Source organism: Anomaloglossus baeobatrachus, chromosome 4 (genome assembly GCF_048569485.1).
Source record: "Anomaloglossus baeobatrachus isolate aAnoBae1 chromosome 4, aAnoBae1.hap1, whole genome shotgun sequence".
In the NCBI taxonomy this organism is placed as follows: Eukaryota; Metazoa; Chordata; class Amphibia; order Anura; family Aromobatidae; genus Anomaloglossus; species Anomaloglossus baeobatrachus.
In genome coordinates this window covers 231,840,731-231,866,103 of record NC_134356.1, presented here as the reverse complement: position 1 = coordinate 231,866,103, position 25,373 = coordinate 231,840,731, and the positions used below count along the sequence as shown (strand labels likewise).

Genomic DNA, 25,373 nt, shown 5'->3' with positions numbered 1-25,373 from the left:
GCGTCCATAGCCTTGCATTGTAAATCGCGCCACATCCGGCGCGATGCGTTTTTTTCGCCGCACAAGAAACCGTGCCAGGCAACGTTCCATTCGGCCACTGCATGGGCTAAATATGCCGCATCCGTCAAACAACGGACGCAACGCAAGGCCATGTGGCACAATACGGCGCTAATGCAAGTCTATGCGAGAAAAAACGCAACCGGCGGAAAAAAAAACTGTTGCGTTTTTTCTGCAAAGCGCCGTATTGTGCCGCTCAGCAAAAACCGGATGTGTGAAAGCAGCCTAACTTAGACTAGACCGTTTAAAAAAAATACATCAGCTTTATGAAGCGGCACAAAACACTGTATATCATTAGTTTTCATCACAAATAATACTGTCTCTAAATAAGAAACACAAGACTATAGATATCGAACTACTGAGACCACCACAATCTCAAGAAAAATCATGTCCTAACGGCTCTGCTCAGCAATCAACTAGGCAACCTCAAGGATTAAAAAAGTTGTCCACGACTTGACCAACCTCTTCTCATTCCCTATGTTTCTCCCCAGTAAAATAATAACACTTACACGGGGCAGGCTCCGTTCCAGCAGTCTCGGCATTGGCTCTCCTAGGGGTTCCGTGACACTGTTATGTCATGCGATCCCTATGTCCAATCAGTGCTGACATTATGCTCCTCTTCTTTGAACAAATCAGATTTCTGGAGGACATGCAAGAGCAGCTGTAGCTCTGACTTCCTCTGGATGTCAGTTATGCCCGAAGTAAGGTAGAGTAAAGTCAGAGCTGAATGGCAGTAGGGATCGTGTGACATAATGTCACGTAATCCCTGGGAGAGTCAATGCCAAGAGCGCCTGAACAGAGCCAGCCCTGGAGAAGAGTATATGTATTATTTTACTGGGGGAAAAAAAAAGTTCAATAAGTGGATTTTCTTAGTAGTGGATAACCCCTTTACATCACCAGTTTTCTCAATAATGCCAAAAGAGACCCTTAAATACAATAAACACAGATATATTTTTTTTTATTTTTCTTTTTTCGTTTTTTACTTCCTGAAGTCAAAAATAAAGGGGTTGTCCACTGCTCAGACAAACCATTCTCAATCACTATGTTCCCACTTATAAAATATTATATTCCATACAAACCACTGCTGCCATTACAGCGGTGCAGGTCCTGTTCCCGTGGTGCATGTGCCAGCTCTCACATAAAACAATAACCACTGTCATAACCGCTGGAACAGCCCCTGCACCGGAGGGGAGTCAAGATACTTTTTGTAAGGAAGACAATAATGATTGAGTAAAGGTTGTTCAAGTAGTCGACAACCCCTTTAATCAACTTTCAAAACAGTCTTCATTAAAATTTTCTGCCATTTTACTCCTGCAAAGTGTCTGTAAATCTTTCATCTAGTTGAGGTAACGTGTACTCGTTTTGCACTAAGATAAGAGCAGGGAGTCATATCTCAAGCACAAGTATGTTGTGAGACAATGATTTGAATGGAAGGCAGATGTGCAGTACCCGGTCTCGGCTACTAGCAGTTGACGCATTTCTGGTCACAGCCAGCTGGCGGTGGCACCGAGAACGGCTGACTGGCAAGGGAGACGACTGTAAAACGCCAGCCAATTAGATATTGATGACCTATCTTAAAGGGAACCTGTCACCAGATTTGGCCCCTATAAGCTGTGGCCACCACCACTGAGCTCTTATATACAGCATTCCAGAATACTGTATATAAGAGCCCAGGCTGCGCTGTATAAACGTAAAAAACAAAGGGGGCCGGGCCAGCCGATGGATGTCGCTGCTCTCTGGTCCGGTGCCTCCTCTCTGCTATGATCTCCACCCTTCTTCCATCCAATCTAGGCCAGTATTGCGATCTTGCGCAGGCGCACGTTTATCTGCCCTACTCAGGGCAAATCAAACTACTGTAATGCGCAGAAATGAGCCGCCGGACCGGAGAGCAGCAGCACTTATTAGATCACACCACTCCCTAGGTGAGTATTCCAAAAGTGTTTTTTATGTTCTATAGAGTTGCCTGGGCTCTTATATATAGTATTCTGGAATGCTGTATATAAGAGCCCAGTGGTGGAGGCCTCAGCTTATAGTCACCAAATCTGGTGACGGGTTCCCTTTAAGGACAGGTCATTAATGTTAAAGTAGTGAACAACCTCTAACTCATTAAGGGCCAAATACTTTAAATTACTAATATCTGCAAAATAGAGAGGCCAAACTAAAAAAGAAAAATACATTTAATTGTAATCTGCAGCCACTGTTACATTACTAACAAACATTTGGAGTGAGAGGTCCTTGTTAACCAGTTAAGGAGTGTATAAAAAAAAAAAATTGTGTGCGTGTAAGTATTGAGTAATTCCAGCGTCACACGGTACGATATGTTGGGCGATATGTCGGCGGGGTCACGTCGTAAGTGATGCACATCCGGCATCATTAGAGATGTCGTACCGTGTGACACCTCTGAACGACTGTGAACGAGCAAAAGAAGGGAATTTTGTTTACTTACCGTAAATTCCTTTTCTTCTAGCTCCTATTGGGAGACCCAGACAATTGGGTGTATAGCTTCTGCCTCCGGAGGCCACACAAAGTATTACACTTTAAAAAGTGTAACCCCTCCCCTCTGCTATACACCCTCCCGTGCATCACGGGCTCCTCAGTTTTGGTGCCAAAGCAGGAAGGAGGAAACTTATAAATTGGTCTAAGGTAAATTCAATCCGAAGGATGTTCGGAGAACTGAAACCATGAACCAAAAGAACAATTCAACATGAACAACATGTGTACACAAAAGAACAACAGCCCGAAGGGAACAGGGGCGGGTGCTGGGTCTCCCAATAGGAGCTAGAAGAAAAGGAATTTACGGTAAGTAAACAAAATTCCCTTCTTCTTTGTCGCTCCATTGGGAGACCCAGACAATTGGGATGTCCAAAAGCAATCCCTGGGTGGGTAAAAGAATACCTCGATAAAAAGAGCCGAAAAACGGCCCCCTCTTACAGGTGGGCAACTGCCGCCTGAAGGAGTCGCCTACCTAGGCTGGCATCTGCCGAATCATCGGCATGCACCTGATAGTGATTCGTGAAAGTGTGCAGACTCGACCAGGTAGCCGCCTGACACACCTGCCGAGCCGTAGCCTGGTGTCGCAATGCCCAGGACACAGACGGCTCTGGTAGAATGGGCCTTCAGCCCTGCAGGAATCGGAAGCCTAAAAGAACGGTAGGCTTCAAGAATCGGTTCCTTGATCCACCGAGCCAAGGTTGACTTGAAAACCTGAAATTCCTTACTCTGGCCCGCGATAAGGACAAGAGCGCATCAGACCGGCGCAGGGGCGCCGTGCGAGAAATGTAGAGCCGGAGTGCTCTCACCAGATCTAATAAATGCAAATCCTTTTCACCTTGGTGAACTGGATGCGGACCCAAGAGGGTAAGACGATATCCTGATTGAGATGAAACGGGGATACCTTAGGGAGAAAGTCCGGGACCGGACGTAGAACCACCCTATCCTGGTGAAACACCAGGAAGGGGGCTTTGCATGACAGCGCTGCTAGCTGAGACACTCTTCTGAGTGATGTGACTGCCACTAGGAAGGCCACCCTTTGCGAAAGGCGAGATAGAGAGATCCCGCATCGGCTCGAAAGTGGCTTCTGAAGAGTCGTCAGCACCCTGTTAAGATCCGAGGGTGTTAACGGACGCTTGTAAGGTGGGACCGGAAAGCGCCGATACTTGTCCCTTGAGAGAGCCGAGAGACAAGCCCTTGTCCATTCCGGATTGAAGGAAAGAAAGAAAAGTGGGCAAGGCAAACGGCCAGGGAGTAAAACCCTGATCAGAGCACCAGGATAAGAAAATCCTCCAAGTCCTGTGATAGATCTTGGCGGATGTTGGTTTCCTGGCCTGTCTCATGGTGGCAATGACATCTGGAGATATCCCTGATGACGCTAGGAGCCAGAACTCAATGGCCACACAGTCAGGTTTAGAGCCGCAGAATTCAGAAGGAAATATGGACCTTGAGGCAGCAAGTCTGGTCGGTCTGGGAGTGTCCACGGTTGACCCACCGTGAGGTGCCACAGATCCGGGTACCACGATCACCTCGGCCAGTCTGGAGCAACGAGGATGGCGCGGCGACAGTCTGACCTGATCTTGCGTAACACTCTGGGCAGTAGTGCCAGAGGAGGAAAAACATAAGGCAGTCGAAACTGCGACCAGTCGTGAACTAGCGCGTCTGCCGCCAGAGCTCTGTGATCCTTGGACCGAGCCATGAATGCCGGGACTTTGTTGTTGTGCCGAGACGCCATTAGATCGACGTCCGGCATTCCCCAGCGGCAACAGATCTCTAGAAACACGTCCGGGTGAAGAGACCATTCCCCTGCGTCCATGCCCTGGCGACTGAGAAAATCTGCTTCCCCGTTTTCGACGCCCGGGATGTGAACTGCGGAGATGGTGGAGGCTGTGGCTTCCGCCCACAGCCGCGCCGAACTGCTCGGAAGGCTTGACGACTGCGCGTGTGCTGCCCTGGTGGTTGATGTACGCAACCGCCGTGGCGTTGTCCGACTGAATTCGGATCTGCCTGCCCTCCAGCCACCGCTGGAACACCTTTAGGGCTAGATCCACTGCCCTTATCTCCAGAACATTGATCTGAAGGGAGGACTCTTGTCGGAGTCCAGGTTCCCTGAGCCGAGTGGTGGAGGAAGACCGCTCCCCACCCTGACAGACTCGCGTCCGTCGTGACCACAGCCTTAGCTGGGGGCCGGGAGGATTTTTCCTCCGCCCAGGAAGTGGAAAGAAGACACCACTGAAGAGAGGTTTTGCCGCAAGGGAAAGAGAGACGTTCTTGTCTAGGGACGTCGACCTCCTGTCCCATTTGCGGTGTCCGATAGAATCGGACGCAGACGAAACTGCGCAAGGGAACTGCCTCCCTTGCTGCCACCATCTTCCTTAGAAAGTGCATGAGGCGCCTCAAGGGGTGACTGGGCCCGAAGGAGAGATTGCACCCCTGTCTGTAGTGAACGCTGACTATGCAGTGGAAGCTTCACTATCGCTGAGAGAGTATGAAACTCCATCCCGAGGCAAGTCAGTGATTGGGTCGGTGTCAGTTTTAACCTTGGAAATTTGATGATCCACCCGAACCCCTGGAGAGTCTCCAGAGCAATGGTCAGGTTGTGTTGACATGCCACCCAGGAGGGTGTCTGACTAGAAGATCGTCTAGGTAAGTGATCACCGAGTGGCCCTTGTAGGACCGCCGCCACTGCTGCCATGACCTTGGTGAAGACCCGTGGGGCTGTCGCCAGGCCGAATGGCAGTGCCACGAACTGAAGTGTTCGTCCCTGATGGCGAAACGCAGAAAGCGTTGAAGCTCGGGTGCGATCGGCACCTGGAGATAAGCATCCTTGATGTCAATTGATGCTAGGCACTCTCCTTGTGACATCGAGGCTTCAGAGTGTTCACCGCCTGAAAAAGTGCATCGGCTCGCTCGGGGGGCGGAGATGTTTTGAAGAAACGAGTCGGAGGACGAGAGCAGAGCTCTATCCTGTAACCGTGAGACAGAATGTCTCTCACCCATCGGTCTTGGACATGTGGCCACCAGGCGTCGCAAAAGCGGGAGAGCCTGCCACCGACCGAGGACGCGGTCTTGGTGAGGCCGAAGTCATGAGGAAGCCGCCTTGTGACTTAGACCGCCATGCAGAAAAGTTCCTCTAGCCCTCCTCTGACCTTTTGGACGTGGAGGAACGGAACTTGCTGAGGACCGAAATGACCGAAACCTTTGGACTGGGGCAAGGACGAGACCTTTCCCTTGGACTGTCTAGTAACTTCATCCAATTGCTCGCCAAATAAACGGTCGCCAGAAAATGGCAAACCGGTTAAGAACTTCTTGGAAGCAGAGCCTGCCTTCCATTCACGTAGTCACATGGCCCTGCAGACTGCCACCGAATTGGTGGATGCTACCGCTGTACGGCTCGCAGAGTCCAGGAACGGCGTTCATGGCGTAGAACGAAAAAACCTACGCCTGAGAAGTGAAGGACACAACCTGCGGGGCAGAGGTATGTGCAACCGCAATAATCTCAGCCAGAGAAGTTGAGATAGCTTGGAGTGCCCTCACGGCTGCGAAGGCTGGAGCAAAAGATGCGACTATGGCTTCATAGATGGATTTCATCATAAGCTTTATTTGCCTGTCAGTGGCATTCGTGAGAGATGGCATCTGCCACTAATACTACTGATCTAGCCGCCAGTCAAGGGACTGGAGAATCCACCCTGTGACACTGAGCCCAACCCTTAACAACGTCAGGGGGGAAAAGGGTAACGCGTGTCAATAAGGCGCTTAGTAAGCGTTTGTCCGTAAAGTTCTGTGCTTTTGGACGGCCCCTCTGGAGTTAGAGTGATTGAAACACGCACTCCTGATGAAGTCGGGGAAGGTTCCCAGCGGACCCGCTTAGCCTATCAAAGGCCGCGGTCCGTGACGGAGTTCTCACCGTGGGATCTGGGTGTTACCCCAGGAGCCCCTTGTTGTACCGACCTAGAGGGACCCGGGAGCGATGAACTCACAGCTCCCTGGCCCTGTGTTATCGGTCTGGACTGCAAGGCTTCCAGTATCTTAGCAGACCCTCTGTCCATAGACTGAGTCCTGGAATGTGAAAGCTACTCAGAGATTTGCAGATTCCAACAAGCAAACTCTGTCCCTGTCATCTGTGCAGTGGAAACCGGCGGTACCACCTGGCCGAGGGTCCCACCAGTGCCGGAGGCTCCGGCTGAGTGAGTGCCCTCGGGGCCAAGCATTGTACACAATGAGGGTATGTGGAACCTGCCTGTAATATAGCCGCACAAGAGGTACAGGTTGTCTAGTACCTTGGCACCCTTACTCTTTAAGAGCAGACAACAGCATGTCGTCCGCAGAGTAATTAGTGAGGGTATACAGCCAAAGGCAAATAATGCTGCCGAACAGTGAGATCATATACCATATAAATAAACATATATATATATATATATATATATACACTGCGGCACCAAGGGGGTTCAGCACCTGAAAACTGGTGCCCCACAGTGCTCAGTGAGGGGGAAGGAGGATACCAACGTATGCTCCAGCCCTCCCTGCCGACGTCCAGTCGGCCGTCCCGTCGTTACCCCTGACTGGCAGGCCCGAGAACGGGAGTATATGATACTAGGCCGCAAGAGCCGGGGACTAAATTTAAAAACGCGGCCGGCAAACATGGCGCGGTCGGCGCGGTAGTCCCAGTCTCACAAACCACTCAGCAACCGCTGCGGCATTTGTAACACAGATGCTGCATGCACCGTCCCTCAGGGGACACAGAGTACCTTATGATGCAGGGCTCTGTCCCTGATGATGTCCAGTCTCCTGTCCGACAGAATCCCCCAGGGGCTGCGGATGGAGCCCGGTCCCAGAGCATGGCGACCGGTTAGGATCCCCCTCTCCCAGAGCAGTGTTGAGCAGATTCTGAGATCCTCCACCGGCAGAATTATAACAATGGCTGCCGGCGTTCTGAGGGGAGGAGAGAGCCGTGGGCGGAACCGCAAAAGTGCGGGAACCTGGTGGCCCATAGTGATCAGTGAGGGGGGCGGAGGACAGCGAAGTGTGCTCCAGCCCTCACTGTCGGCATCATACCGACCGTCCCGCCTTTCTCCCTGACTGGCAGGCTCAGGGGCGGGAGTTTAACACACTAGGCCGCAAAAGCCGGGGACTAAAGTAAAAACCGCGGCCGACAAACAGGCACGGTCGGCGCGGTAGTCCCAGACAAAAAATCCACACCGCAGTCGCAGCTGCGTCTGAGGCCAAGGTGCTTCATGCACCGTCCCAACGGGGACACAGAGTACCTGTAGATGCAGGGCCAAGTCCCTGACGATACTCCGTCTCCTGTCCGGCAGATTCCCCCAGGGGCTGCGGAGGGAGCCCGGTCCCAGTGGCTGGATGACCGGTTAGGATCCCACTTCCCCAGAGCCCCTAAGGGATGGGGAAGGAAAACGGCATGTGGCTCCTGCCTGTGTACCCGCAATGGGTACCTCAACCTTAACAGCACCGCCGACTCAGTGGGGTGAGAAGGGAGCATGCCGGGGGCCCTGTTAGGGGCCCTCTTTTCTTCCATCCGATATAATCAGCAGCTGCTGCTGACTAAAATGTGGAGCATGAGTGCATGTGTGCCTCCTTCAACACAAAGCATAAAAACTGATGAGCCCGTGATGCACGGGAGGGTGTATAGCAGAGGGGAGGGGTTACACTTTTTAAAGTGTAATACTTTGTGTGGCCTCCGGAGGCAGAAGCTATACACCCAATTGTCTGGGTCTCCCAATGGAGCGACAAAGAAATACTCACCTTATCGTTGCTCGTTGACACGTCGTTCATTTTCAAAATTTCGGTCCTCCTCCTGTGCTCTGGTTGTTCATCGTTCCCGTGGCAGCACACGTCGCTCCGTGTGACACCTCGGGAACGACGAACACAGCTTACCTGCATCCCGCCGACAATGCGGAAGGAGGTGGGCGGGATGTTACGTCCCACTCATCTCCGCCCCTCCGCTTCTATTGGCCGGCGGCTGTGTGACGTCGCTGTGACGCCGAACGTCCCTCCCCCTTCAGGAAGAGGATGTTCACCGCCCACAGCGACGTTGCCCGGGAGGTAAGTGCATGTGACAGTGGGTTAACGACTTTGTGCGCCACAGGCAACTAATTGCCCGTGATGCACAAACGACGGGGGCGGGTACGATCGCTCGTGCGATCGCACGATAGATTGTACCGTGTGATACCGGCATAAGTAGTAAGTACAGATCTAATAATCCATGGTGGCACCCATACTAATAAAAGCACATATATAGTGAAGGCACTGATGATAATAAACCATGTACGTAGCATTACACGATCGATGCTGCTGTGCTCCTATGCAGGGACGTCTTAGAACATCACTGCAGATTAGGAGCTGAACCCCATGGATGGTTGAAGTCTATAGGCGGTCCTGAAACAGTTACGTTAGTTATACATATTAGAATAATACCAAATTAACTTTGTGATTTTGATTGAAAAACAATCTTCTCAAATATAAATTAAAAAAAAAACAAAAAAAACAAACAAAACAACACAGGTCCATCCAATCCAATCTATACATATTGATCCAGAGAAAAGCCATAGCTCCCTTGTTCTTTATGGGAAAGCTGCTGACTGACAAATATTCCAGAAGCTTATCTCAAGCAGAACAAGTGATCAGCAGTCTGGAATTGGTCATGCGTTATCGGCATCTCTCGCATATTAGACCATTAGGTCTATCCAACATTGGTCTAATGTGTATGGTATGGGGGGAGGGGGTGCTTCACAGGCCTGAAGGCTATTTTGATAAAATCAGACTAGTGGACTAGTAATCCACCTGCCGTGTTGCCATGTAGTTCTCCATATTCATAAATTCTGTATAATGCCACCACCACCTCTGATTGGCAGGCGTCTGCTTATGCACAGTCTTGAAAGAAAGCTGCCAATCAGTGCTGTAGGATTATACACAGCTCAGCATTTAGAGAACTGGTAAATCCGAAGCAGAAAAAAAAAGTGATTTTATCAAAATGACAGAAAGCAGTCCAGTAAGTGACACATGGCTGGAATCAGGGTCTCAGCACCTAGCTCCTATTGCTCTCAGGCAGGAATATGGACTCTTTTCACTGTCTGGCAGAAAATGTACCTGCAGAAATGAGACAAACCTTCCCATTTGTATTTGGGAATCTCCCTCCACAATGCTGGATTCTGGAGCTGGAATGAAATTACAAATATGATAATTAATAGATCTGACAACAGTTCATTGTTTTTTACTGTCTAAATTCCCCTTAAAAAACTGGATTAGAAAAGACATACTAGTATATTCCTATTTTCAACAAGCATTCAGATTGCCCAATAAATGTGGTAATGCTAAGATCTAAATTTCACAACATCTGCATTCATGTTACTAATAAACGGGTGATCTGTTCTTTATTCTTTATACAGTAATGATTCCTTCATCTTGAAAACAGTTATGACCTTAAATGCTGATAGCATAAACAGATGGTCATGAAAAAGAGGGATAGCCATTTCAGAAGCTTACAGCATAGCCCTTTCATTGATGGAAATGGTTGGAGATCAATATTGTGAAGGTGGTCTGAGCTATAGCTTGTTTGTTTAAACGTAATAAGAATATCTGTGTATGTAAATAATCAAAATATAGATGTAGTAGCATAATTATCTGTCGGTCTATGTAGCAATTGCAGAGACCTATAATATAATTCAAAGCTGTATAGTCATGAAGGAGTTAACCAAAGATAATGAAGCCAGAATGTAAAGCTGCAAAGTCTTATCAGTAAGGTTTGCACAGAAAGAATGTACAAGGAACAAAGAGGTGTTTTACAGCATGCAGGGAGAAAATAAGGAGTGAAACACTCCCTTAAACTCTGTGTTGTATTTTCAAGGTTAATGATGCAAACTGTATAATTGGGTTTCTTCAAATACACGAGCTCAGTTGATGACGCTGGCTGAAGGAGAGAACATGTCTGTGTGTTCATTGTCTGATACATTGATATCCATCTAATACGGCACCGTATCTGAATATCCCAAACGAAGACTCCATTAGCAGTCTTCACCCAAATTCCTCCCTTGACTATATGTCAGACCCCTAGTGAAGTATGGATATTCTAGATGCTAAAGGTAACGGTAACCCTTCCCCAATTCCAAGGTGCGCACAGTCTCCTACTAAGTATTACATGCAATAGAAGTGCTCATATAGATGGCTTACCTCCTTCCCCGTAGAATAAAAGTCCATTATAAAATTTGGTTTCTGCCTGTCACACAGGGAATCAAAAAGCAGAATTACTCAAAGCTACAACATAATAGCCTAAATTAGCACAATACAGCAGTGCCGTCCTGATAGCGGCCTTGGCCTGCACATCCGCCCACTATTGATTTGGAGGACCTGGTACATCCATATCTGTGGCTGCCTTGAGAACTGCCATGTACATCCCGGCATCTGATACTCTTCTTCTGATTAGTCAGCCTGGTGTGATGCACATGTGACGTCGTGCCAGGACGGCTAATCAAAAGAAGAATCACGGATGACGTCAGGTAAGATGCGGTTCTCAGGGGTCTAGTCCAGCGCGCACGCGCGCACACACACACACACACACACACACACACACACACACACACACACACGCTCCAGTTATGTTTTATAGTAGTCCTGCAATAACCCACGCCTTGGCCTGTAGTGAGGACAGTCTGTACGGAGAGTGTTAGTAATTGACATTTTGGTCATTTCATCTGAAAAACAAGTTTGCAGTGTGTAAGATTCTGCAGTGCTCAGCTACACCCCCATCTCCGAAAGATCAAGTTACTGCAGCCCGAATGGGAGGAGGCACAACGTTCCATGGCAAAATACGAACCACATTTGACCAGTAAAAACAAGGATTTGTCATAGAAGGAAAATAACTTACCTCATACTTCAGTTTCTTAATCTCACAGCACAAGGCGGCGTACACAGTGATCACTTTATTTAAAACCTAAAGGATAAAATGCACAGACAGGTCAGTAAAACTCGTGAGGATAAAGAATTCTACAGTAAATGGAATACAAATTATGGAAATGTAAGGAAAATTTTTCAATTATATATTGTTCCTCATCCAAGCAGTATATACTGAGATATGAAGGCCGGCAGATTGGCAAGCAAGCAGATTAGCAATCAGGCAGACCGGCAAAAAAGCAGGCAGACTGGCAGGCTGACAGGCAGGCAGGCAGACAGACCGGCAAGCAGGCAGGCAGGCAGACAGACCGGCAAGCAGGCAGGCAGGCAGACAGACCGGCAAGCAGGCAAGCAAGCAGACAGACCGGCAAGCAGGCAGGCAGGCAGACAGACCGGCAAGCAGGCAGGCAGGCAGACAGACCGGCAAGCAGGCAGGCAGACAGACCGGCAAGCAGGCAGGCAGGCAGACAGACCGGCAAGCAGGCAGGCAGACAGACCGGCAAGCAGGCAGGCAGGCAGACAGACCGGCAAGCAGGCAGGCAGGCAGACAGACTGGCAAGCAGGCAGGCAGGCAGACAGACAGACCGGCAAGCAGGCAGGCAGGCAGACCGGCAAGCAGGCAGGCAGGCAGACCGGCAAGCAGGCAGGCAGACAGACCGGCAAGCAGGCAGGCAGACAGACAGACAGACCGGCAAGCAGGCAGGCAGGCAGACAGACAGACCGGCAAGCAGGCAGGCAGGCAGACAGACCGGCAAGCAGGCAGGCAGGCAGACAGACCGGCAAGCAGGCAGGCAGGCAGACAGACCGGCAAGCAGGCAGGCAGGCAGACAGACCGGCAAGCAGGCAGGCAGACAGACCGGCAAGCAGGCAGGCAGACAGACCGGCAAGCAGGCAGGCAGACAGACCGGCAAGCAGGCAGGCAGACAGACCGGCAAGCAGGCAGGCAGACTGGCAAGCAGGCAGACTTTATGTGGAACATAATGGTAGAGTACATCTCACTATGTAGAGAACAGATTCCCAAACTCCAGTCCTCTCAGCCCCAGCAGGTCGTGTTTTCAGGATTTCCTTAGTATTGCACTGGAGATGTCTTGATATGGATTCCATCACTTGTTCAATGCTAAAGAAATCTTGAAAACACGACCTGCTGGGGCCGGGAGGACTGGAGTTTGGGAACCACTGGTATAGACAGTAGCAATTTCTTTTGGTCTTGCTCTGAGTGAACATTTCTGGAAAATGAACAACCAGTCGAATCCCTCAGAGAGGAAAACAGTTTGCTTGTTTTTAATGCTTTCAGTCATACATGATTGGGCTACATACAGGTAATGTAAAACATTCTCATTGTAAATGGCTCATGACTTCCCTTCATTCCAGCATAACATTAACCATAGGACAAGGAGCGATCACCTTCGCAGTGTGATTTATTACCTTATTTTCCGTTCTGATGAGCTCTAGAAGGGAAGACTGCTCATAGGGCACAAGCTGAGGGATGGAAGACATTGCATTAGTATAACTGCTTTATTAAAACAAAGAGGAAGTCACACAAGCAATGAAAGTATACAAATAAACCGAAGCAAAAGGTGAACACTCCCAAACATTCTGCTCAGGGGTCTAGTCTTTCTGTAGAAATAAAACTTAAGAGAATAAGAAATGTCTTAATCCACTAAGACAGGGCCCTTTCCCCTCATGTAGAAGTCATGCCTATGTGAGCACTTGGGTCACCTAGAATGGCGGGAGGATTATTACCACCTCAAGGCCCGGGCCGCAGCATTTCTAATATAGAAGTCTAAGGGAGGTGTTTATAGCACGTTTATTACAATTAGGTCATGAAAGTGTAATTAAGGCTGTACAAAAACCAAAATCAAAAGTAATATAAAATACCAAAATGTACAGCAATCTTCAGAGAGGAGATTAGTATAAACTATGAATTACTACAAAGCCTAACTTATTAACCCACATACACATGCCTTCCACATCTCACAAGTAAATATTTATAACATTTAAAGGGAACCTGTCAGGCCCACGAGCAGTTATGGGTGCATATTGCTAATCCCTGCCTAAGGCCTAAGCCACACGGCGAGAAAAACAGTGCGAGTGGAGTGCTATAAAACATCGCATTCCCCTCGGACCAATTCTAGCCTGTGTGACCGCGCACATGAGCGATTATTTTCTCAGCCCTAATCGGACCGAGAAAACAATGGCAGCATGCTGCGATTGTAAGCTGAGACTCTTTCTCTCGCACCCATTCAAGTGAATGGGGCGAGAGAAAAATCGCACTGCACTCGCGGTACAGCGGTGTACCGCTAGTACAGTGCGAGAATGGCAATAGCCAGCTACGCAGGAGAGAGGGAGAGAAATCCCTCCCTCCTCTCCTGAGTGCCGGCCCGCCCTCCGCAGCTGAGGTCTGCTTGCACGAACGGACCTCAGTAGCAAGGACACATGCTTGACACTTGGCTCTGCTGTACTGCCAGCACGAGCCGAGTGTCATGCAAGTGGATCGCAGTAGTCCCCGTGTGGCCCCAGCCTAACTGTCCCTGTATATTCTAGTATAGATAAAGAGATCTTTACAAAAAGTATTTCTAAAGCTCTTATATCGTATGCTAATGAGCGCAGGGACTAGTCGTAAAGGTGTTAGTTTCCCGACTAGTCCACCCTCATAGCATGTTAGCACGCCCACAGGGGTGTACAAACATGCTATTCAATGCAGCGTTAACAGCTGTACGTACCTGTGTCTGCGGTGAACGCTCTTGAATGCCCCAAAACTTCCAGTCATGGGTAGTAGACGTCTCTGAAGCCGGGACGCGTACACCCTGCTTCATACTGCGCATGCCTGGAAGTGCTGGGTCATTCAGAAGCGCGGTCACAGCAAATACAGGTACGAGAATCACCGGTGGTGACGCTGTATTGAATAGCATGTTAGGACACCCCTGTGGGTGTACTAACATGCTATGAGGGCGGCCTATTCGGAGGAAGTAACGGCCCTTGCAACTAGTCCCCACACTCATTAGCATATTATAAAGGAGCTTTAGAAATACTTTTTCTAAAGATCCCTTTTTCTATGCTTGTGTATACAGGGACAGTTAGGCAGGGATTAGCAATATACACCCAGAACTGCTCGTGGATTAAATATAAAACTTATGTAAAATGAAAAAGCTTCAGAACTTGCTGTTAAAATTCTTTGTTTCTGAGATGTGACGTGGTCATGTGACATCCAGCACCATACTTCCTGCAAGGCTCCATTCAAAGCACAGAGTACAGAGATTTCCTGTCTGTGCTTTACTTCCTGCAGGGGTTCATTCAAAGCACAGAGTACAGAGATTTCCTGTCTGTGCTTTACTTCCTGCAAGGGTCCATTCAAAGCACAGAGTACAGAGATTACCTGTCTGTGCTTTACTTCCCTGCAGGGGTTCATTCAAAGCACAGAGTACAGAGATTTCCTGTCTGTGCTTTACTTCCTGCAAGGGTCTATTCAAAGCACAGAGTACAGAGATTTCCTGTCTGTGCTTTACTTCCTGCAAGGGTCTATTCAAAGCACAGAGTACAGATATTTCCTGTCTGTGCTTTACTTCCTGCAAGGGTCTATTCAAAGCACAGAGTACAGAGATTTCCTGTCTGTGCTTCACTTCCTGCAAGGGTCTATTCAAAGCACAGAGATTTCCTGCCTGTGCTTTAGCCCTTTAATGACAAATTACTTCCTGTGTCCATCATTGTCATCTCCCTGCCTTTTATGCGGGCTCACACGCATCTTTTCAGGCAACATGTGCCACTTAATGTTGCAAGTGGAGTGGCGCTTCATAAATATATTTATTTTTTAAAAATAAAATTGCTCCCCTTTTTATCACATTAAAAATTAAGAAAAAAAAAAATAAAAATACACACATTTGGTATTGACAAGTTCATAAAAGTCTTATGTATCAAAATATAAAATATATTAGTCAGACTGGTAAACAGTGTAATGAGAGAAAAAAAATCAAAAAGCCAGAATTTCAGTTTTTCGGCCGCCGCAACAGAAAAAAATAATATAACAGGCGATCAAAACACAGTACCGTATTTTTCGGACTATAAGACGCACCCTTGTTTTAGAGGAGGAAAAAAATAGAAAAGAGAAAAAATGTGGTCATGACACACTGTTATTTAACTGCTGACAGTGTTATGGAGGTAATAATATCCCCAAATGATGTCCTCATAACCCCCATCCTGGGTACCTTCCAGGTATATATGGCCCCCGTCGTGGAATATGTATGTTCCCCATCATTACATGTGTGATCCTCCAATCTGGTGTGTGTGTGTATATATATATACCGTATTTTTCGGACCATAAGACGCACTTTTTTTCCCCCAAATGTTGGGGGAAAGTTGGGGGTGCGTCTTATGGTCTGACTATAGGGCTGCGGCTGGGAATGAGGGTGCTGCGGGTCATCGGGGGCACGAGCAGGCAGCAGCAGCGCCTGCCGTGACCACGTGGGCCCGCTCATTACATATGCACGCCCATCCTCCCGCCCATCTCTCAGCGCTGAAGCCGGCACTGACAGGTGGGCGGGAGGACGAGCGGGGACGAGCGCATAGCAAAGAGCCGGTCTGCATGATCACCCCTGGCAATTACAGCCTGGAGTGATCATGTGCGGCTGTATTCACTGCCCCCCGCGCGTCATTACCAGCGCGGGGTGTAGTGAATCAGTACACTCACCCGTCCCAGTGTGTGGAGCCGCCCCCCTGCTGCACGCGATGTCTTCCTGGCTGTGCCGGTCAGCTGATCTGTGCTGAGCTGGTCAGCTGATCGGCACAGACAGGAAGACATCGCGATGCAGCAGGGGAACGGCTCCACACACACAGATCAGCGTGCCAGAGAGGAAGATGATCGGTGCTGGAGGGAGTGAGGAAAAGGTGAGTATAAACGTTTATTTTTTTCTCTGTGCTATAGGATACAGGCCATATACCAGGATGGTATATGAGCACGATGGGGGCATATAGCAGGATGGGAGTATATGAGCAGGCAGGATGGGGGGTATGTGAACAGGCTGGATGGGGGGGGGTATGTGAACAGGCTGGATGGGGGGGGGTATGTGAACAGGCTGGATGGGGGGGGTATGTGAACAGGCTGGATGGGGGGGGTATGTGAACAGGCTGGATGGGGGGGGTATGTGAACAGGCTGGATGGGGGGGGGTATGTGACCAGGCTGGATGGGGGGGGGTATGTGACCAGGCTGGATGGGGGGGTATGTGAACAGGCTGGATGGGGGGGGTATGTGAACAGGCTGGATGGGGGGGGTATGTGAACAGGCTGGATGGGGGGGTATGTGAACAGGCTGGATGGGGGGGGTATGTGAACAGGATGGATGGGGGTTTATAGCAGGATCATATACAAGGCAGGAGGATCATTACCAGGATGGGGTACCTTAGTAGAGAATTTGGGGACATCACCCCCATAACAGTGTCAGTAGCAGATCCCCGCCCAATAACAGTGTGTCATGACCACATTTTTTGCTTAAAGTTTTATTTTCCCATTTTCCTCCTCTAAAACCAGGGTGCGTCTTATAGTCCGGTGCGTCTTATAGTCCGAAAAATACGGTATATATATATATATACACATACATACATACATACATATACATACACACACACATATATAGAGTTATATAGTGTGTGTGTGTGTATAAATATATATATATATACACATGATCCAACCCCATCCAGGTGTACAGTAATGGCTTTATACTATATTATTTATTGCCTTACTTTTACAGATGTGATGCTCACCATGCTTCAGTTTGGTCCTGGCACTAGAGGCAAAGTCTCCCATATCTTGAGGACCTGCAGTGATGTAATGAAGAGACAGGGCCCTGTGCTGTTCTGGCCCACCCCTCTTCATTACATCACTGCAGGTCCTTGTCAGCTACGGGAGACTTCGCCTCTAGTGCAGAGGCCAGACATGACTGCAGCGACACCCTGCTCCTGCCTCCTAAACAGCGGACACACAGTCTCCCCAGCCTCTGTAGGAAGCCGGGGGCTGGAGGTCCCACGTGTGTCCACTGTTTACATTAAACAGGTATTGATTTGCTGCTCCTCACACCCGCCTCTAATCACTGACTGCAGAGAGAGGTGGGCGGGGAGCAGCTAATGAATATTCACTGACTTTAAGCAGCGGGCACACATGGTTTCTCCAGCCGCCGGCTTCCTGCAGCAGCGACCCTCCCTTCCTCCTGTGATCCCACTGCATAGCGCTGACTCCCCACAGCTCCCTACCCCGCAGGTACCCCTCTTTGACATTCAGACCATAAGACGCACCCCACACTTTCTTCCAAAACTTGGAGGAACAAAAGTGGATCTTATGGTCCGAAAAATACGGTATATACCCCAAAATAATGTCAATAAAAACATCAGCTCTGGGTGCAAATAAAAAAAAAAACAAGCCCTCACACAACTCCATATCCCAACAAATGAAAACATTATGGCTCTCGGAAAGTCGCAACACAAAGATTTTTTTCCCCAAAGTTTTTGAATTCTTTTTCACCACTTAAAAAGAACAAAAATGATACATGTTTGTTACCCTGACCGGGAGAATCATAGTGCCAGGTCAGGTTTATGGTAAATTCAACCCTGGAAGTAAAAAAAAATAAATAAATATTGCAGAATTTCATTATTTTTGCTATTCCGCCTCACTTGGAGGGTTTTTTTTTTCCTATTTACCATTACGTCATATGATAAAATGGATAATGTCATTCAAAAGTACAAAATAAGGTCATTCAAAAACGAAAAATAGCCCGGCGTTAAGGCTAGTAGATAACTTGACCTGCATGCAGGACAGGACTCAGGCAGCAGCTCTCCAGCAGTATGCACTCAACAGTGATATTATAGCAGGTGGTCCTCCCATTGTGAGTGATTGGGGATGTGCAAAGGGAAGTAGTGTAGGCTGTACAGATAATAGTTTATCACCAAGTGACTTTGGCTAGAGGGGGAAAAGGGTGGGCATTCCATTATAATAAAGGAATACAATATAAGAATCATTGCTTCTGTGTGGTGTCAGTATTAGGACCTATATCATTAATGTCCGCAGGTGAGTCTCAGGATAGAATTGTTAGGACGTAGAAACAATGTGTCCAGTGACTTATCCATCTTGAGACTATAGGAATCTCAGGATGGGGCTTTGAAGGTTGAGTGGGCATGCAGAGAAGCCGGAGCACAGAGCACAGAGTATCCTGAGAAATGTAGTGTAGCGGAACAGAGGGAAGGATCACAATGTAAACAATAACAGACCAAAAGAAGGGCTGCAGGGGGCTCCAAGGGAGCTATAAATGGAATAAAGGGGGCTTTACACGGTAACGATATCGCTAGCAATTTGTAGCGATAGCGAGCATCTAAGTACCCGCCCCCGTCGCGCATGCGATTGTTTGTGATCGCTGCCGTAGCGAACATTATTGCTACGGCAGTGTCACACATACTTACCTGGTCGGCGGCGTCGCTGTGACTGCTGAACAATCCCTCCTTCAAGGGGGAGGGACGTTCAGCATCACAGCGACGTCACCACAACGTTGCTAAGCGGCCGGCCAATCAAAGCGGAGGGGCGGAGATGAGCAGGACGTAACATCCCGCCCACCTCTTCCTTTCCGCATTGGGGACGGCGGCAGGTAAGGAGACGTTCCTCGCTCCTGTGGTGTCACACATAGCGATGTGTGCTGCCGCATGAGCGAAGAACCACCTGGATAAACAACCCTTACTGAGTTTGGGACGACCTCTCCATGGTGAACGATTTTCACCATTTTTGAGGTCGCTTAAGGTCGCTGGTCAGTGTCACATGCTGCGATATCGTTAATGACGCCGGATGTGCGTCACTAACAACTTTTCCCCCCGACGACAAAACATTAACGATATCGTAGCGTGTACAGCCCCCTTAAGACTAAGGCTATGTGCCCACGTGTGTGCGCTCTGCACCGCAGCGTAAAGTCACTGCATGTCCGCTTCAGAGCGCAGCTGAAAAGCTCCGTTCTGAAACTTTGCCGACTGCAGAATTCATGCGCTCTGGATGCTGCCTCTCCCTATAGACAGAAGGGAGACAGCATGCAAAGCGCCTGAAAGAAGTGACATGTTGCTTTTTAGAACGCAGCGATTTGGCAGCATGCAAATCGCTGCGTTCTAAAGCGCAACGTGGGCATGGATTATGCACATTCATAGATTGTGCAGGGGACGCAGGACGCATGCAGTTACGCTGCAGTGCAGAACGCAGCGTAACTGCATGCAAATGCACACATGTGGGCACATAGCCTAAAGGGTGCTTTACACGCTGCGACATCGCTAACGATATATCGTTGGGGTCACGGTGTTTGTGATGCACATCCGGCATTGTTAGCGACATCGCAGCGTGTAACAGCTAGGAGCGACCTAAAACGATCGCAAAAGAGGTAAAAATCGTTGGTATTGGAGAGGTCGCTCCAACACCAAAAATCGTTGACTGGTGAGTAGCGAGGTTGTTTGTCGTTCCTGCGGCAGTACACATTGCTATGTGTGACACCACAGGAACGAGGAAACTCATCGTACCTGCGTCCCGCCGGCAATGAGGAAGGAAGGAAGATGGCAGGATGTTTGGCCCACTCATCTCCGCATCAAACAAATATATTCCCAATTATAAATTTATTTTTAATATAAAAGATTAACAAACAACCACACCTACAGTGAGTTAATTATAGTACATATACAGCCTTGGATATCAAGGACAGAATTCACATACGATAATTCATATAAATACAGACTGCTCACTCAGGGGTAATGGATAGTGCTCCACAGATAACTTAACTTATGGACTTATATGTTCTTTTCCATTATATTCATGGCAGATGCCACTATAATTCAAGTAGGTCCAAAGAAATCAAGGCATATAGAATCCAGTCCCAGTGTATTGAGAGTGAGTATTTTCCATCAAGTCTGTTTAGATAATCTTCACCTCAACGCGTTTCCCCACATGAATTACTGTGGTTCATCAGGAGGCTACAAAAAGCAGAATACAGTCTATCAGGTATAAGCATTTGTATCGTTTAAGATGACACATGCATGTGTGGAGGATAAACATGATGGAAAATACTCACTCTCAATACACTGGGACTGGATTCTATATGCCTTGATTTCTTTGGACCTACTTGAATTATAGTGGCATCTGCCATGAATATAATGGAAAAGAACATATAAGTCCATAAGTTAAGTTATCTGTGGAGCACTATCCATTACCCCTGAGTGAGCAGTCTGTATTTATATGAATTATCGTATGTGAATTCTGTCCTTGATATCCAAGGCTGTATATGTACTATAATTAACTCACTGTAGGTGTGGTTGTTTGTTAATCTTTTATATTAAAAATAAATTTATAATTGGGAATATATTTGTTTGATACTGATGATATATATTCCCTAGGCCTAAGAGCCAATTATATACCACTCATCTCCGCCCCTCCTCTGCTATTGGGTGGCCACTTAGTGACGTCGCTATGGCGCCGAACTAACCGCCCCTTAGAAAGGTGTCGGTACGCCGGTCACAGAGACTTCGCTAGGCAAGTAAGTAGTGTGACGGGTGGAAGCGATGTTGTGCGACACGGGCAGCAATTTGCCCGTGTCACACAACTGACGGGGGCGGGTATGCTTGCTAACACTATCGGTAGCGATACTGCAGCACGTAAAGTGCCCTTAAGAGTGTTTTCGACCAGATTTATTTTTATTCTTTCTTTATGCCCAGCAAACCCCATTGAAGCTCGTACTAGATGATGAATTACAAAATGATTTCAAATTGCAAAGTAGAGATGCAGTGCAAAATACGTTCTTGCGATTTTGGTCTTCATTCATTACTACTAGATTTCAGTGCTGATGAATAGTTCAGAATTCAACCTAGAAGATGTCCATCTGATCCCCCAACTGCATTGCATAGTACAAACTTGGGGTCTTCTTTCTGCCATGTGAAGGAAGTAACTAGCACAATTAAACTAGGACAATTAAAACGGAACCTTTTAGGTTAGTGCGCATGACTGGAAGTTATGCGGAATCCGGATCATGCGCAGTGCGCATCCATCTTCCAATGGCCACCATGAAGTGGGAGGAATGTGCAGCATAGCTGCGCGTTCATTAGCATGTTAGTACACCCACAGGGGCATACTAAGGGGGCAGACTAGCCAAGAGAACTAACGTCCTTGTCCCTGGCCTCAATAGCATATAAGAAATGATCTTTAGAAATACTTTTTCTACAGATCTCTTTATCTATGCTAGTGTATACAGGGATAGTTAGGCAGGGATTAGCAATATACACCCAGAACAGCTTGTGGTCCTGGGTGCATATTGGACCCGACAGGTTCACTTTAAAGCTCCTCGCTGCTTTATACCGTCATCTGGTCACTTTTCTGAGACTGTTTTTTTGTGATAACCATTAGCAGGGTACATAGTAAAGAACATAATTAGCTTACCCACATGGTGACCATCTTTACAAAATGTATATAGCCAAATCACAAGTGTGACAGACTATGAAATTATAGGGAATTGCTAACAAGTGGAAAAAGCCAAAGTGCACATGTCCTGGAGCCCACGGCTGAAATCTGAAGCTGATCCTTGGTTTCTGCCACATATTGATTAGGCCTATTCAGCACGGCTATTCCATATGAGGTTTCCCGCTGAAATATGCACAGAAACTGCATCGGTTTGTCAGTAAGTGATAAAGTGGTCTTCAAAAGCACAGTCTGTATTACTGGGACCGAAGGAGTGTCAATTTTAGACTGGATATAACCCAAGGAAATGTGCAGTCACACAAATCCCCAGCAGTTATCTTGTTTTCTCCAAATACCGCTTGTACATTTTAGATCTATGTTTTTACTAAAATTACATTATTTGTATAATGACTTCTCACAGATCAGAGAAAGGGTAGAAACGATATGAATATTCCCATATATGAGTGTGAAGTGAACAGTCATCAAACCTTTAAGGCTACCGGATCCAGACTGAAGTCCCACACCTCCCCGATAGAATCATCCAGGGCATTTTCTATTCTTCGGAGCTGAGACGTGTATTCCTCCAAAAATTTCCCATAGTTTTTCAGTTGTACCTCTGCATGAATTTCTGTGGACAAACGAAAAACACAAGCTCAGTGGAAGGAAGAATTATTCATTAAGGACATTCATTTCCTTGGATTCAGATATTATTGATATGATTGTTTTACAGCTCCAATTAATGATAGTGAAGATAAGATGCTTCCTGCTAAAAAAAACGATTAGACAAGTTAGGCTATGTTCACATTTCCGTTGTTTTGCATCAGTCACAATCCATCGCTCTTATAAACAACGCAATTCGTTTGGCGGATTCCGTTGTTTCCCATAGACTTATATGAGCGGCGGATTGTGACTGATGCTCTTGCGTTGCATCCTCCGCACGACTGATGAGTCGTGGAACGACTGACCGTCGGGCGGCAGGAACGCAGAGTGTAACGTTTTTTGAGCAGCGGAATCCTTAGGATTTCTCTGCGCATGCTCTCAGCGGCCGAACGATCAGCTGCAGCCGCCTTCTGTGAGCGATCAGCTGATCACCCGGAGGCTGCCTTCTGTGAGCGATCAGCTGATCACCCGGCGGCCGGCTTCTGTGAGCAATCAGCTGATCACCCGGCGACCGGCTTCTGTGAGCAATCAGCTGATCACCCGGCGACCGGCTTCTGTGAGCAATCAGCTGATCACCCGGCGACCGGCTTCTGTGAGCGATCAACTGATCACCCGGCGGCCGGCTAATCAGAATCATGGATCAGCTGATCGTTCAAATAGCCGGCCGCCGGGGGAGATCATCTGTTCAGTCTCAAATGCCAGTGGCCGGCTATTGTGAAGGATCAGCTGATCGTTCTCTCTCTCACGTTTTACAACGGAATCCGACAATTAATTCTTATTCTTGTCACCCGTTGTACAACGCATCAGTCACAATCAACGCATGTGACTGATGCAAAAAAGGGAATTTTGCTTACTTACCGTAAATTCCTTTTCTTCTAGCTCCTATTGGGAGACCCAGACAATTGGGTGTATAGCTTCTGCCTCTGGAGGCCACACAAAGTATTACACTTTTAAAAAAGTGTAACCCCTCCCCTCTGCCTATACACCCTCCCGTGGATCACAGGCTCCTCAGTTTGGTGCAAAAGCAGGAAGGAGAAAACTTATAAATTGGTCTAGGGTAAATTCAATCCGAAGGATGTTCGGAGAACTGAAAACCATGAACCCAAGAACAAATCAACATCAACAACATGTGTACACAAAAGAACAACCAGCCCGAAGGGCACAGGGGCGGGTTCTGGGTCTCCCAATAGGAGCTAGAAGAAAAGGAATATACGGTAAGTAAACAAAATTCCCTTTTTCTTTGTCGCTCCATTGGGAGACCCAGACAATTGGGACGTCCAAGAGCAGTCCCTGGGTGGGTAAAGCAATACCTCAATAAAAAGAGCCGAAAACGGCCCCCTCTTACATATGGGCAACCGCCGCCTGGAGGACTCGCCTACCTAGACTGGCGTCTGCCGAAGCATAGGTATGCACTTGATAGTGTTTCGTGAAAGTGTGTAGACTAGACCACGTAGCTGCCTGACACACCTGCTGAGCCGTCGCCCGGTGCCGCAATGCCCAGGACACACCTACGGCTCTGGTAGAATGGGCTTTCAACCCTGAAGGGAGCGGAAGCCCAGAAGTACGGTAGGCCTCGAGAATCGGTTCCTTGATCCACCGAGCCAAGGTTGACTTGGAGGCCTGAGATCCCTTACGCTGGCCAGCGACAAGGACAAAGAGCGTGTCTGAACGGCGCAGGGGCGCCGTGCGAGACACGTAGAACCGGAGTGCTCTCACTAGATCCAAAGAGTGCAAATCCTTTTCACACTGGTGAATTGGATTAGGGCAAAAGGAAGGCAAGGAGATATCCTGATTTAGATGAAAAGGGGATACCACCTTAGGGAGAAATTCCGGGACAGGACGCAGAACCACCTTATCCTGGTGGAAAACCAGGAAGGGAGCTTTGCATGACAGCGCTGCAAGCTCAGAAACTCTGTGAAGTGATGTGACTGCCACCAGGAAGGCCACCTTCTGAGAAAGACGGGAGAGAGAGAGAGACATCCCGCAGCGGTTCAAAAGGCGGCTTTTGAAGAGCCGTCAGGACCCTGTTAAGATCCCAAGGTTCCAACGGACGTTTGTAAGGTGGAACCATGTGGCAAACCCCCTGCAGGAACGTGCGGACCTGCGGAAGCCTGGCTAGACGCGTTTGAAAAAACACGGAGAGCGCCGACACTTGGCCCTTGAGAGAGCCGAGGGACAAACCCTTGTCCATTCCAGATTGTAGGAATGAAAGAAATGTGGGTAATGCAAACGGCCATGGAGGAAAACAGTTATCAGAGCACCAGGATAAGAAGATTTGCCAAGTCCTGTGATATATCTTGGCGGACGTTGGTTTCCTGGCTTGTCTCATGGTGGCAATGACATCCTGAGATAACCCTGAAGACGCTAGGAGCCAGGACTCAATGGCCACACAGTCAGGATGAAGGCCACAGAATTCAGATGGAAAAACGGGCCTTGTGACAGCAAGTCTGGGCGGTCTGGAAGTGCCCACGGTTGACACACCGTGAGATGCCACAGATCCGGATACCACGACCGCCTCGGCCAGTCTGGAGCGATGAGAATGGCGCGACGGCATTCGGACCGGATTTTGCGTAGTACCCTGGGCAGCATCGCCAGAGGGGGAAACACGTATGGCAGTCGAAATTGCGACCAATCCTGGACCAAAGCGTCCGCTGCCAGAGCTCTGTGATCCTGGGACCGTGCCATGAAGGCCGGGACCTTGTTGTTGTGTCGTGACGCCATGAGATCGACGTCCGGCGTTCCCCAGCGGCGACAGATCTCTCGAAACACGTCTGGGTGAAGAGACCATTCCCCCGCGTCCATGCCCTGACGA

The 25,373-nt window shown here is 48.4% G+C and overlaps 1 protein-coding gene across 1 annotated transcript in view; it reads right to left on the bottom strand.

Annotated features, from left to right (window-relative positions):
* Positions 1-25,373, bottom strand: part of WASHC4 (WASH complex subunit 4) — a 160,339-nt gene that overhangs the window by 121,658 nt on the left and 13,308 nt on the right. The window contains exons 2-6 of the mRNA XM_075344739.1: positions 22,390-22,529; positions 12,877-12,930; positions 11,426-11,491; positions 10,732-10,777; positions 9,652-9,719 (exon numbers count right to left, since the gene is read on the bottom strand). Of these exons, the coding sequence (XP_075200854.1) occupies positions 9,652-9,719; positions 10,732-10,777; positions 11,426-11,491; positions 12,877-12,930; positions 22,390-22,529 (374 nt within the window). The remainder of the gene's footprint in view (positions 1-9,651; positions 9,720-10,731; positions 10,778-11,425; positions 11,492-12,876; positions 12,931-22,389; positions 22,530-25,373) is intronic.